This window comes from Hylobates moloch, unplaced genomic scaffold (assembly GCF_009828535.3).
Source record: "Hylobates moloch isolate HMO894 unplaced genomic scaffold, HMol_V3 SCAFFOLD_3, whole genome shotgun sequence".
In the NCBI taxonomy this organism is placed as follows: Eukaryota; Metazoa; Chordata; class Mammalia; order Primates; family Hylobatidae; genus Hylobates; species Hylobates moloch.
This window is the reverse complement of record NW_026652278.1, coordinates 53,394,996-53,409,949: the sequence shown is the minus strand read 5'-3', so window position 1 is coordinate 53,409,949 and position 14,954 is coordinate 53,394,996. Positions and strand designations below refer to the sequence as shown.

Here is a 14,954-nt window from a genome sequence, read left to right as displayed (position 1 = left end):
GGGCTCTTTTTTGGTTCCATATGAACTTTAAAGTAGTTTTTTCCAATTCTGTGAAGAAAGTCATTGGTAGCTTGATGGGGATGGCATTGAATCTATAAATTACCTTGGGCAGTATGGCCATTTTCACGATATTGATTCTTCCAACCCATGAGCATGGAATGTTCTTCCATTTGTTTGTATCCTCTTTGATTTCATTGAGCAGTGGTTTGTAGTTCTCCTTGAAGAGGTCCTTCACATCCCTTGTAAGTTGGATTCCTAGGTATTTTATTCTCTTTGAAGCAATTGTGAATGGGAGTTCACTCATGATTTGGCTCTCTGTTTGTCTGTGATTGGTGTACAAGAATGCTTGTGATTTTTGTACATTGATTTTGTATCCTGAGACTTTGCTGAAGTTGCTAATCAGCTTAAGGAGATTTTGGGCTGAGACAATGGGGTTTTCTAGATGTACAGTCATGTCATATGCAAACAGGGACAATTTGACTTCCTCTTTTCCTAATTGAATACCCTTTATTTCCTTCTCCTGCCTGATTGCCCTGGCCAGGACTTCCAGCACTATGTTGAATAGGAGCGGTGAGAGAGGGCATCCCTGTCTTGTGCCAGTTTTCAGAGGGAATGCTTCCAGTTTTTGCCCATTCAGTATGATATTGGCTGTGGGTTTGTCATAGATAGCTCTTATTATTTTGATATACGTCCCATCAATACCTAATTTATTGAGAGTTTTTAGCATGAAGGGTTGTTGAATTTTGTCAAAGGCCTTTTCTGCATCTATTGAGATAATCATGTGGTTTTTGTCTTTGGTTCTGTTTATATGCTGGATTACATTTATTGATTTGCGTATGTTGAACCAACCTTGCATCCCAGGGATGAAGCCCACTTGATTATGGTGGATAAGCTTTTTTATGTGCTGCTGGATTCGGTTTGCCAGTATTTTATTGAGGATTGTTGCATCAATGTTCATCAAGGATATTGGTCTGAAATTCTCTTTTTTGGTTATGTCTCTGCCAGGCTTTGGTATCAGGACGATGCTGGCTTCATAAAATGTATTAGGGAGGATTAGGAAACTGGAAAACATCATTCTCAGTAAACTATCGCAAGGACAAAAAACCAAACACCGCATGTTCTCCCTCATAGGTGGGAATTGAACAATGAGAACTCATGGACACAGGAAGGAGAACATCACACTCCGGGGACTGTTGTGGGGTGGGGGAGGGGGGAGGGACAGCATTAGGAGATACACCTAATGCTAAATGACGAGTTAATGGGTGCAGGAAATCAACATGGCACATGGATACATATGTAACAAACCTGCACATTGTGCACATGTACCCTAAAACCCTAAAGTATAATAAAAAAAAAAAAAAGAAAAAAAAATGTATTAGGGAGGATTCCCTCTTTTTCTATCGATTGGAATAGTTTCAGAAGGAGTGGTACCAGTTCCTCCTTGTACCTCTGGTAGAATTCAGCTTTGAATCCATCAGGTCCTGGAGTCTGTTTGGTTGGTAAGCTATTGATTATTGCCACAATTTCAGAGCCTGTTATTGGTCTATTCAGAGATTCAACTTCTTCCTGGTTTAGTCTTGGGAGGGTGTATTTGTTGAGGAATTTATCCATTTCTTCTAGATTTTCTAGTTTATTTGCATAGAGGTGTTTGTAGTATTCTCTGATGGTAGATTGTATTTCTGTGGGATCGGTGGTGATATCCCCTTTTTCATTTTTTATTGCATCTATTTGATTCTTCTCTCTTTTCTTCTTTATTAGTCTTGCTAGTGGTCTATCAATTTTGTTGATCTTTTCAAAAAACCAGCTCCTGGATTCATTAATTTTTTGAAGGGTTTTTTGTGTCTGTATTTCCTTCAGTTCTGCTCTGATTTTAGTTCTTTCTAGCCTTCTGCTAGCTTTTGAATGTGTTTGCTCTTGCTTTTCTAGTTCTTTTAATTGTGATGTTAGGGTGTCAATTTTGGATCTTTCCTGCTTTCTCTTGTGGGCATTTAGTGCTATAAATTTCCCTCTACACACTGCTTTGAATGTGTCCCAGAGATTCTGGTATGTTGTGTCTTTGTTCTCGTTGGTTTCAAAGAACATCTTTATTTCTGCCTTCATTTCATTATGTACCCAATAGTCATTCGGTAGCAGGTTGTTCAGTTTCCATGTAGTTGAGCAGTTTTGAGTGAGTTTCTTAATCCTGAGTTCTAGTTTGATTGCAGTGTGGTCTGAGAGACAGTTTGTTATAATTTCTGTTCTTTTACATTTGCTGAGGAGAGCTTTACTTCCAACTATGTGGTCAATTTTGGAATAGGTGTGGTGTGGTGCTGAAAAAAATGTATATTCTGTTGATTTGGGGTGGAGAGTTCTGTAGATGTCTATTAGGTCCACTTTATGTAGAGCCGAGTTCAATTCCTGGATATCCTTGTTAACTTTCTGTCTCGTTGGTCTGTCTAATGTTGACAGTGGGGTGTTAAAATCTCCCATTATTATTTTGTGGGAGTTTAAGTCCCTTTGTAGGTCACTCAGGACTTGCTTTATGAATCTGGGTGCTCCTGTGTTGGGTGCATATATATTTAGGATAGTTAGCTCTTCTTGTTGAATTGATCCCTTTACCATTATGTAATGACCTTCTTTGTCTCTTTTGATCTTTGTTGGTTTAAAGTCTATTTTGTCAGAGACTAGGATTGCAACCCCTGCCTTTTTTTGTTTTCCAGTTGCTTGATATATCTTCCTCCATCCCTTTATTTTGAGTCTATGTGTGTCTCTGCACATGAGATGGGTTTCCTGAATACAGCACACTGATGGGTCCTGACTCCTTATCCAGTTTGCCAGTCTGTGTCTTTTAATTGGAGCATTTAGCCCATTTACATTTAACGTTAATATTGTTATGTGTGAATGTGATCCTGTCATTATGATGTTAGTTGGTTATTTAGCTCGTTAGTTGCTGCAGTTTCTTCCTAGCCTCGATGGTCTTTACAATTTGGCATGTTTTTGCAGTGGCTGGTACCAGTTGTTCCTTTCCATATTTAGTGCTTCCTTCAGGAGCTCTTTTAGGGCAGGCCTGGTGGTGACAAAATCACTCAGCATTTGCTTGTTTGTAAAGTATTTTATTTCTCCTTCACTTATGAAGCTTAGTTTGGCTGGATATGAAATTCTGGGTTGAAAATTCTTTTCTTTAAGAATGTTGAATATTGGCCCCAACTCTCTTCTGGCTTGTAGAGTTTCTGCCGAGAGATCAGCTGTTAGTCTGATGGGCTTCCCTTTGTGGGTAACCTGACCTTTCTCTGTGGCTGCCCTTAACATTTTTTCCTTCATTTCAACTTTGGTGAATCTGACAATTATGTGTCTTGGAGTTGCTCTTCTCGAGGAGTATCTTTGTGGCGTTCTCTGTATTTCCTGAATCTGAATGTTGGCCTGCCTTGCTAGATTGGGGAAGTTCTCCTGGATAATATCTTGCAGAGTGTTTTCCAACTTGGTTCCATTCTCCCCATCATTTTCAGATACACCAATCAGACGTAGGTTTGGTCTTTTCACATAGTCCCAAATTTCTTCGAGGCTTTGTTCATTTCTTTTTATTCTTTTTTCTCTAAACTTCCCTTCTCTCTTCATTTCATTCATTTCATCTTCCATCAGCGATACCCTTTCTTCCAGTTGATCACATCTGCTACTGAGGCTTCTGCAATCTTTGCGTAGTTCTCGAAACTTGGCTTTCAGCTCCATCAGCTCCTTTAAGCCCTTCTCTCCATTGGTTATTCTAGTTATCCATTCTTCTAATTTTTTTTCAAAGTTTTTAACTTCTTTGCTATTGTTTTGAATTTCCTCTCATAGCTCAGAGTAGTTTGATCGTCTGAAGCCTTCTTCTCTCAACTCGTCAAAGTCATCCTCCATCCAGCTTTGTTCCGTTGCTGGTGAGGAACTGCTTTCCTTTGGAGGAGGAGAGGTGCTCTGCTTTTTAGAGTTTCCAGTTTTTCTGCTCTGTTTTTTCCCCATCTTTGTGGTTTTATCTACTTTTTGTCTTTGATGATGGTGATGTACAGATGGGTTTTTGGTGTGGACGTCCTTTCTGTTTGTTAGTTTTCCTTCTACCAGGCAGGACCCTCAGCTACAGGTCTGTTGGAGTTTACTAGAGGTCCACTCCAGACCCTGTTTGGCTGGGTGTCAGCAGCGGTGGCTGCAGAACAGCGGATTTTCGTGAGACCACAAATTCAGCTGTCTGATAGTTCCTCTGGAAGTTTTGTCTCAGAGGAGTACCAGGCCGAATGAGGTGTCAGTCTGTCCCTACTGGGGGGGTGCCTCCCAATTAGGCTGCTCAGGGGTGAGGGACCCACTTTAGGAGGCAGTCTGTCCTTTCTCAGATCTCCAGCTGTGTGCTGGGAGAACCACTACTCTCTTCAAAGCTGTCAGTCAGACAGGGACATTTAAGTCTGCAGAGGTTCCTGCTGAGTTTTTGTTTGTCTGTGCCCTGCCCCCAGAGGTGGAGCCTACAGAGGCAGGCAGGCCTCCTTGAGCTGTGGTGGGCTCCACCCAGTTCGAGCTTCCTGGCTGCTTTGTTTACCTAAGCAAGCCTGGGCAATGGCCGGCGCCCCTCCCCCAGCCTCGCTGCCGCCTTGCAGCTTGATTTCAGACTGCTGTGCTAGCAATGAGCGAGACTCCGTGGGCATAGGACCCTCCGAGCCAGGTGTGGGACACAATCTCCTGGTGTGCCGTTTTCCAGGCCTGTTGGAAAAGCGCAGTATTAGGATGGGACTGACCCGATATTCCAGGTGCCGTCTGTTACCCCTTTCTTTGACTAGGAAAGGGAACTCCCTGACCCCTTGCGCTTTCCGAGTGAGGCAATGCCTCGCCCTGCTTCGGCTTGCGCACAGTGCGCTTCACCGACTGTCTTGCACCCACTATTTGGCACTCCCTAGTGAGATGAAACTGGTACCTCAAGCAGAAATGCAGAAATCACCTGTCTTCTGTGTCGCTGGGGCTGGGAGCTGGAGACCGGAGCTGTTCCTATTCGGCCATCTTGGCTCCACCCTTAAAATACCCTCTCTCACCATTCTTTTCAAAGGGAATACTTCCAGCTTTTGCCCATCCCGTGTGATATTGGCTGTAGGCTTGTCATAAATAGCTTATTTTTTTGAGATACATTCCATCAATATCTAGTTTATTGAGAGTTTTTTGCATGAAGGGCTGTTGAATTTTGTGGAAGGCCTTTTCTTCTCTTGAGATAATCGTGTTTTTTGTCGTTGGTTCTGTTTATGTGATGGATTACGTTTATTGATTTGCGTATGTTAAACCAGCTTTGCATCCCAGAGATGAAGCCGACTTGATTATGGTGGATAAACTTTTTGATGTGCTGCTGGATTCGTTTTGCCAGTATTTTATTGAGGATTTTTGTATCGATGTTCATCAGGGGTATTGGTCTAAAATTCCCTTTTATTTATTGTGTCTCTGCCAGGCTTTGGTATCAGGATGATGTTGGCCTCATAAAATGAGTTAGGGAGGATTCCCTCTTTTTCTGTCAATTGGAATGGTTTTAGAAGGAATGGTACCAGCTCCTCTTTGTACTTCTGGTAGAATTCGGCTGCGAATCCGTCTGGTCCTGGACTTTTTTTGGTTGGTAGGCTATTAATTATTGCCTCCATTTCAGAGCCTGTTATTGGTCTATTCAGAGGTTCAGCTTCTTCCTGGTTTAGTCTTGGCAGGGTGTATATGTCCAGGAATTTATCCATTTCTTCTAGATTTTCTAGTTATTTTGCGTATAGGTGTTTATAGTGTTCTCTGATGGTAGTTTGTATTTCTGTGGGATTGGTTGTGATATCCCCTTTATCATTTTTTATTGCGTCTATTTGATTCTTCTCTCTTTTCTTCTTTATTAGTCTTGCTAGTGGTCTATCAGTTTTGTTGATCTTTTCAAAAAACCAGCTCCTGGATTCATTGATTATTTGAAGGGTTTTTTATGTCTGTCTCTTTCAGCTCTGCTCTAATCTTAGTTATTTTTTGCCTTCTGCTAGCTTTTGAATGTGTTTGCTCTTGCTTCTCTAGTTCTTTTAATTGTGATGTTAGGGTGTCGATTTTAGATCTTTCCTGCTTTCTCTTGTGGGCATTTAGTGCTATAAATTTCCCTCTACACACTGCTTTAAATGTGTCCCAGAGATTCTGGTATGTTGTGTCTTTGTTCTCATTGGTTTCAAAGAACATCTTTATTTCTGCTTTCATTTCGTTATGTACCCAGTAGTCATTCAGGAGCAAGTTGTTCAGTTTCCATGTAGTTGTGCGGTTTTGAGTGAGTTTCTTAATCCTGAGTTGTAATTTGATTGCATTGTGGTCTGAGAGACTGTTATGATTTCTGTTTTTTTACACTTGCTGAGGAGTGCTTTACTTCCAATTATGTGGTCAATTTTAGAATAAATGCAATGTGGTGCTGAGAAGAATGTATGTTCTGTTAATTTGGGGTGGAGAGTTCTGTAGATGTCTATTAAGTCTGCTTGTTGCAGAGCTGAGTTCAACTCCTAGGTATCCTTATTAACCTTCTCTCTTGGTGATATGTCTTAATATTGACAGTGGGGTGTTAAAGTCTCCCATTATTATTGTGTGGGGGTCTAAGTCTCTTTTTAGGTCTCTCAGGACTTGCTTTATGAATCTAGGTGCTCCTGTATTGGGTGCATATATATTTAGGATAGTTAGCTCTTCTTGTTGAATTGAGTGATCCCTTTACTATTGTGTAATGGCGTTCTTTGTTTTGATCTTTGTTGGTTTAAAGTCTGTTTTATCAGAGACTAGGATTGCAACCCCTGTTTTTTTTGCTTTCCATCTGCTTGGTAGATCCTCCTCCATCCCTTTATCTTGAGCCTATGTGCGTCTTTGCACGTGAGATGGGTCTCCTGAATACAGTACACCAATGGGTCTTGATTCTTTATCCAATTTGCCAGTCTGTGTCTTCTAATTGGAGCATTTAGCCCATTTACATTTAAGATTAATATTGTTATGTGTGAATTTGATTCTGTCATTATGATGTTTGCTGGTTATTTTGCCCATTAATTGATGCAATTTTTTCATAGCATTGATGGTCTATACAATTTGGTGTGTTTTTGCAGTGGCTGGTACTGGTTGTTTCTTTCCATGTTTAGTGCTTCCTTCAGGAGCTCTTGTAAGGCGGGCCTGGTGGTGACAAAGTCTCTCAGCATTTACTTGTCTGTAAAGGATTTTATTTCTCCTTCACTTACAAAGCTTAGTTTGGCTGGATATGAAATTCTGGGTTGAAAATTCTTTTCTTTAAGAATGTTGAATGTTGGTCCCCACTCTATTCTGGCTTTAGGGTTTCTGCTGAGAGATCCGCTGTTAGTCTTATGGGCTTCCCTTGGTGTGTAACTCAGCCTTTCTCTCTGGCTGTCCTTAACACTTTTTCCTTCATTTCAACCTTGGTGAATCTGACAATTATGTGTCTTGGGGTTGCTCTTCTCGAGGAGTATCTTTGTGGTGTTCTGTGTATTTCCTGAATTTAAATGTTGGCCTGCCTTGCTAGATTGGGGAAGTTCTCTTGGATAATATCCTGAAGAGTGTTTTCTAACTTGGTTCCATTCTCCCCATCACTTCCAGGTACACCAATCAAATGTAGATTTGGTCTTTTCACATAGTCCCATATTTCTTGGAGGCTTTGTTCATTTCTTTTTACTCTTTTTTCTCTAACCTTGTCTTCTTGCTTTATTTCATTGATTTAATCTTAAATCACTGATACCCTTTCTTCCACTTGATCAAATTGGGTATTGAAGCTTGTGCATGCATCATGAAGTTCCCTTGCTATGGTTTTCAGCCCCATCAGGTCATTTAAGTTCTTCTTTACACTGTTTATTCTACTTAGCGATTCGTCTAATCTTTTTTCAAGGTTTTTAGCTTCCTTACAATGGGTTCGAACATCCTCCTTTAGCTCAGAGAAGTTTGTTATTACCAACCTTGTGAAGCCTACTTCTATCAACTCGTCAAAGTCACTCTCTGTCCAGCTTTGTTCCATTGCTGGGGAGGAGCTGTGATCCTTTGGAGGAGAGGAGGCGCTCTGATTTTTAGAATTTTCCGCTTTTCTGCTCTGGTTTCTCCCCATCTTTGTGGTTTTACCTACCTTTGGTCTTTGATGTTGGTTACCTACGGATGGGATTTTGGTGTAGATGACCTTTTTGTTGATGTTGATGCTATTCCTTTCTATTTGTTAGTTTTCCTTCTAACAGTCAGGTCCCTCAGCTCCAGATCTGTTGGAGTTTGCTGGAGGTCCACTCCAGACTCCGTTTGCCTGGGTATCACCAGTGGAGGCTGCAGAACAGCAAATGTTGCAGAACAGCAAGTATTGCTGCCTGATCCTTCCTCTGGAAGCTTTGTCCGAGAGGTGCAGCCACCTATATGAGGTGTCTGTTGGCCCCTACTGGGGGATGTCTCCCAGTTAGGCTGTACGGGGGTCAGGGACCCACTTGAGGCAGTCTGCTTGTTCTCAGAGCTCAAACACCATGCCCAGAGAACCACTGCTCTCTTCAGAGCTGTCAGACAGGGACGTTTAAGTCTGCAGAAGTTGTCTGTTGCCTTTTGTTCAACTATGCCCTGCCCATAGAGGTGGAGTCTAGAGGCAGTAGGCCTTGTTGAGCTGCAGTGGGCTCCACCCGGTTCGAGCTTCCCAGCTTCTTTGTTTACCTACTCAAGCCTCAGCGATGGTGGATTCCCCTCCCCCAGCCAGGCTGCTGCCTCGCATTTCAATCTCAGACTGCTGTGCTAGCAGTGAGCAAGGCTCCGTGGGCATGGGACCCACTGAGCCATGCATGGGAGAGAATCTCCTTGTCTGCTGGTTGCTAAGACCTTGGGAAAAGTGCAGTATTTGGATGGGAGTGTCCCATTTTTCCAGGTAGTCTGTCATGGCTTCCCTTGGCTAGGAAAGGGAAATCCCCCAACTCCTTGTGCTTCCCTTGTGAGGCAACGCCCCGCCCTGCTTCAGCTCGCCCTCTGTGGGCTGCACCCACTGTCCAACCAGTCTCAATGATATGAACCAGGTACCTCAGTTGGAAATGCAGAAATCACCTGTCTTCTGCGTTGATCACACTGGGGAGCTGCAGACCAGAGCTGTTCCTATTCGACCATCTTGGAACAGCCCCCTCTTTCTTTTTCTTTCGTTCCTCTTTTTCGCACTTTCTTTCTTTCATTTTTTCCTGGGAAGGATAGATTTTTAACCAGTGATTTGATTTCTTGAAGTTCTTCAGATTTTTATTTTATTTGTTAATGTGATAGTACAATATATTTAGATGATTTTTCTTTTTTTTTTCTGAGACATGGTCTTGCTCTGTTGCCCAGGCTGGAGTGCAGTGGTGCGATCTCTGCTCACTGCAACCTCCACCTCCCAGGTTCAAGTGATTCTCCTGCCTCAGCTTCCTGAGTAGCTGGGATTACAGGTGCATGCCGCCCAGCCCGGCTAATTTTTGTATTTTTGGTAGCGACAGGGTTTTGCAATATTGGCCAGGCTGGTCTGGAACTTCTGACCTCAGGTGATCCACCTACCTCAGCCTCCCAAAGTGCTGGGATTACAGGCGTTAGCCACCATGCCTGGCCTAGATTATTTTTTAAATACAAATTGCCCTCTTGACAAAGCTTTTCCTAGTATTAAAAAAAAAAATTCTGCTCTATCAGTTGAGATTCCCTTTTCTTTCCTAATATTGTTTGTTTGCTGCTTTTCTGTTTTTCTCTGTAAGCTTAGCTGCCAGCATTCTTGGAGTTCAGTGGTTGGGGGAGAGAGAAGGAAGCCAAGATTTTTATTTTTCAAGATCTTGAATTTTATATACTCTCCATGTTTCAGTATAGTAACTCTGTCCTCAGCTCTGCCTCATCCCTGAGTTCTGAGATCCTTTGGTTCAGGTCTTGAGTGAACCTCTGTGAAGCCCAAACATCACTGCTCGGGTTAACACTTTTGGTTCATAGGCATGCAAAACTAAGAAGAATTCCCTTTTTTTTCCTTGAGAGCTCAGCTATGCATTTAAGAAAATATTTGTTATATTTTATTCTACGTTTCAAGATAGAAAGGTTTTTTAGGTTATCTTAGGCTGAGGCGGGTGGATCACGAGGTCAGGAGATCGAGACCATCCTGGCTAACATGGTGAAACCTCGTCTCTACTAAAAATATAAAAAATTAGCCGGGCGTGGTGGCGGACACCTGTAGTCCCAGCTACTTGGGAGGCTGAGGCAGGAGAAAGGCGTGAACCCAGGAGGTGGAGCTTGCAGTGAGCTGAGATTGCACCACTGCACTCCAGCGTAGGTGACAGAGTGAGACTCCGTCTCAAAAAACAAAACACACACAGAAAAAAGAAAGGTTTTTAGGTTATCTTGACTGGCATGTTGTAGTAAACACCAGTCCCACGACTTTTAAAAAATATTCTAAATAAGAAGAGAAAATTTATCTTTCTTTCATTTCCATTCCAGAATTAAACTATGAGTAGTTTCAAATGAATATTTGTAATTTTTTCTGTGCTATTACAGAGATGATACACACGTATGTATCTTACTTAATTTCATAGACCTGCTATATATATTTGTATGTAATATGCCTTTTATCTTTTTCATTTATAAATATAGCATGGAGTTCTTTAGATCAGTACACAGAGATCTACTTCATTCCTCCGTCTTGTAATTAGCTCATCCTCAGCACTGCACCCATGGTCATTGAGCTAGGAATGGAGGGGGACGTTCAGGTATACTTACTCTAAATTGCCTTGGCCTGGAAGTGACTAATATGAATCACTTCTAACATTTCAACAGGGGAATCTGGGAAATACAATGTACCACTTGGATATTTGGCCTGCCAAGAGTCTGCCACACTTGAGTTTATTCTGAAGAATTATGTTGCATACAGCTACTTGACATAAATATGGTTTGGCATATATAATTAGATTCTAATATTAAGTTTTCGTAAGCATTTTACACCAGTAAACTTCAATGATTTTAGACAATTAGGTAGAGAATATTTAGGAAAAGTTCATTGGATAAAATGTCTTACATGCCATTTTGTAAACAAAAAATATTATCTCTTTTCTTCTAGGAAAACTAGAATCTAGTTCTAGGATATTAGAATTTTCTAATATATTTTAGCATTATTAATGGTTACAAATCAAGGAATTAAATGAGCAGCAATTAGACTTACATTGTGTTAAAGAATTTTTCAGAGCGAGACTCCATCTCAAAAAAAAAAGAAGATAAAAGCAAAAATCACCATGTAGATATAAAATAAATATGAGTTAAAGATTTGCTTTAACATATTATTTAATGAGGGAACCAGATAGATGTTAAAACTTGTTCAAAAGAGAAGTTAAAGAAACACACATTTATGTGAAATAATGGAAGTTTGATGTGAATTTTCATATTGCCACTACATTTCCTCCTCTCAGGGTGCATGGAGGAAAGTCAGAAGAACGTCCTCTGGCCAGAATTTATTTACATGTTTATGGACAAGAGTTATTTTGCATTTGCTATCAGTATCTATAACTTACAAAGTTGTAAAATAGTTCAAGGATAGTAAAAGGCTAGAATTAGATAATCAAGAAGAGTGTACTCTAAATACATAGTTACTCATTGGAGACACACAGTAATACTTTTTGCTTGTTCCAAATTTACTTGCAATTGAAGCCATACCAGATGAATTATAATTCAACATAATATATTTTATTTGAGAAATGTGCAGGGCAGTTACAAAGCATTGTAAGAACCTAGCAATGTTATATTTCTCTGTTTCAGGTTTATGCTGCTGACTGTTTTGATGGTGTTCTTCTAGAGCTACGAAAATATTTGCCAAAATATTATGGCATCTGGTCACCTCCCACTGCACCAAACGGTAATCTTGTCATAAAAATTATCTTTCAGTTTTAATTCATGAGTGTAGCTTCTTTAAAGGCCTTATGTAAAATTAAAATTTAACTGCATATGTATTATAAAAACACAAAATATATATGTTTTGCTTTCTAATCTTTCTTTCACTAAATGAAACTTATTAATACTTTTGTTTTCATAACCATTTTTAAAATGGCATATACAAGTAAACGGCCAATCTCTTATAGTTGAATGGAAGCATATATACTTAATACTGTCTTAATTTGCAGATGTTCTGTCCTAATTTATTGTGCAGTTTCTTTTCCCATTTTGAGTAATTTTTTAAAAATCAAGAAAAATATTGTCTCTGCATGACTTCCTCCCTGTCTCTTATCCTATTCTTTCATCCCTCGCCTCCAGGCTTTAAATTACAGTCTTTTGAAAAACACTGGTAAGTTTCATAGAGAATAAAATGACTTAAATAAGGGCACAGAATTTCTCTTTTTTAAGATTAACTAATACCTGAAGCAGTATTTGCCCCCAGAAGGTGTTTGCCAAAACAGACACAATTTAATTAAACAAGCAGCTTGACTGACTGACCACTGACAAAGGTGAATTGAGGGGAAAGGGCTTCAAACTTCAGTGGGTTTAAAAATAACCTATGGTCTTGTTACAATGCAAATATATAAGCCCAACTCCCAGACATTTTGTTTATACAGGTCTATGTTGGAGTGTAGTGATATGCCTGTTAAATAAAAGCCATGGGTGTTTCTGATGTGGATAGTTCTTGAACCACACTTTGAGGACAGAAAGAGAAGGGGATTCCAGTGTGAGCCTGCCTATTCCTTTTGTCAGTTCTTGTCTTCCTTTAACTTAATGACTTTGTGTGCCAGGTTTCACTAATAGGGAACCCTGGTATCTCTCTGTGAGTATCCTCAGCTTGCTAATAGTAAATTGATGGCTCCCTTGAGTATTTATGATTCCTCTGTACTTTAATTGTATGAAAAAAAGAAAGTGAACTGAAGCTCCATTAACTATCTTTTTTCCTCCCTCCCTTAATTCCTTCCTTCTTTTTTGTGGGCTTACAGGTCTTTTTAGTCCTAACTATATCTATTTGTCTATGATTCAGATCAACATTTTGCTTAAATTAGTTTACAAGTCATTGTGATTGCCCTTTGGTCATCATTCCCTATATAATCTCTCGCACACCCATTTAATGCCTGCCTTTTTTTTCCCCCTTTGCTGTAAGTGGAAGTTTTCAGGAATGCTATAAATGAGATAAAGGAAAGGAGAAGGTACACTATCTAGAGTCCAATGAACTTTGCTACTGATTGCTGTTAATTTAGAGTAAATCATTATTCCTCAGTAAAGTGACGCTGAAAAATTAATGAAGGTTGCTGAGGATGGTGTTTGATTGAAAATCTAGGTAATTAAATGCTTAGTTTAAAAGATTGTTTGGAAAGAGTAGAATAACTAGCAAATACAGCGTAATTACTATGAATAGAGTATACAGAAAGAATTTGGATAAGAGAAGAAACATTTTAATTAAAGACAGCATTTTTAGTTTAGGATTACTAGCTTAGGATTTAAATAATCAAGGGATTGCTAGTAATCAACCTTTTCGGTCTTCAATACTATATAATCTTGAAGTTCAGCTATGCTAATATAGGAGGAGCAGTAACTTTGAAATAAAAATATTTGGCCTCTATCTTGGCTATTTACAAATGTTATGAACTTGGCTAACTCAGTAATCTTTTTGAGCTCCACCTTTTCTTCTGCAAATAGAAAGTAATACCACCGAGTTGTAAAGATGCATGTTATCTTATGTGAAAATATTTTATAAACTCTAATTCTCTCACTTGAAAATAAATGGCGATATTGGTGCTACTAAGATGAGAGGATGAAGTGAGGAAGCTGAGTGAAGAGAGGAGAAAATGTAAACTGAAGGGAAAAGAGGACAAGGAATAAAGTATATATGATAACAGAGTGGTCCAGTAGTACCAACAGTTGCCTCAAGGGATTTTCTACTTCTTTCCTACTTTGTTAGCTCTGGAAGAAGTGGGACAAAACTGTTGGACCATGCAGATTGTTTTCTTTTGATTTCACTAGCAACTTCATAGAATCATCTTTCTGTTTTTATCCTTTTAATTGCAAATGAAAGAAATAGAAGATGACAAACTTATGTACATGTTTAGCTCACAGGATCATGAAAACATATTTGCTTGAGTTTTAGTAGAATATTATGGTTTTCATTACTGTGTTTTATGTAGTCTTAAACTAATGACATTATTTCCTGTTGGTTTTTGTTCTTGTTGTTTGGGTGTCTTTTCTTATGTGTTCAGGGTAGAGTTTTATAAAGCTGATACTGTTTTTAATAATCCAAAGTAGTAAAATGCTGAAAGCCAACTTGTTCAACAAATTATCATATAATAATTTGAAGAATAAGAATGTTCTGACCAATGAGGTTTTTTCTTTTAATTTTGTTATGATAGTTTTATTGAGATATAATTTACATACCATAAAACTGATCCATTTAAAGCATACAACTCAGCGTTTTCTAGTATATTCGCAGAATTATACAATCATCACAATTATCTAATTTTAGAACATGAGCAGTGGAATTTTAAAAATATAACATTTGTTGGCAATTATCTTTGAACATTTCATGCTAGTTATATATAATAAATATCTTTTGTACCTGTGTATAAACACATAAAAGGCTAATACATGTAGCATCAAAAACTGTTGGATGTAATTATTTGGAGGGATAGAAAAGTATAACATCGAGTATGTTTGAAAAAATTGAGAGTTTTCAAAATGTAATCTCTAGCCTGATTGATTGGTAGTTTTCTGGAGCTAGCTATTAGTCACGTTGCAGGAGGCATGAACTGAAACAAGCTGACATTCATGTCTGTTGCATCCCTCTTCCTTCACCCCTAATCTGGGGACCCAAGGTCTCTACTTGTTATTCTTTCTGCTTTCAACTTGTATTGTTCTCAGGAATAGCTGAAGATTGATATGGAAAAGAAAGGTCTTATTGTGTTAGTCCATTTTCATGCTGCTTTAAAGATACTGCCTGAGACTGGATAATTTATAAAGAAAAGAGGTTTAGTCGACTCACAGTTCTGCATGGCTGAGGAGGCCTCAGGAAACTT

General features: G+C 39.4%; 1 protein-coding gene across 1 annotated transcript in view; it reads left to right on the top strand.

Moving 5' to 3' along the window:
- Nucleotides 1-14,954, top strand: part of IPMK (inositol polyphosphate multikinase) — a 94,486-nt gene that overhangs the window by 35,751 nt on the left and 43,781 nt on the right. Inside the window, exon 3 of the mRNA XM_032137743.2 lies at nucleotides 11,728-11,824. Coding sequence (XP_031993634.1) covers nucleotides 11,728-11,824 — 97 coding nt within the window. The remainder of the gene's footprint in view (nucleotides 1-11,727; nucleotides 11,825-14,954) is intronic.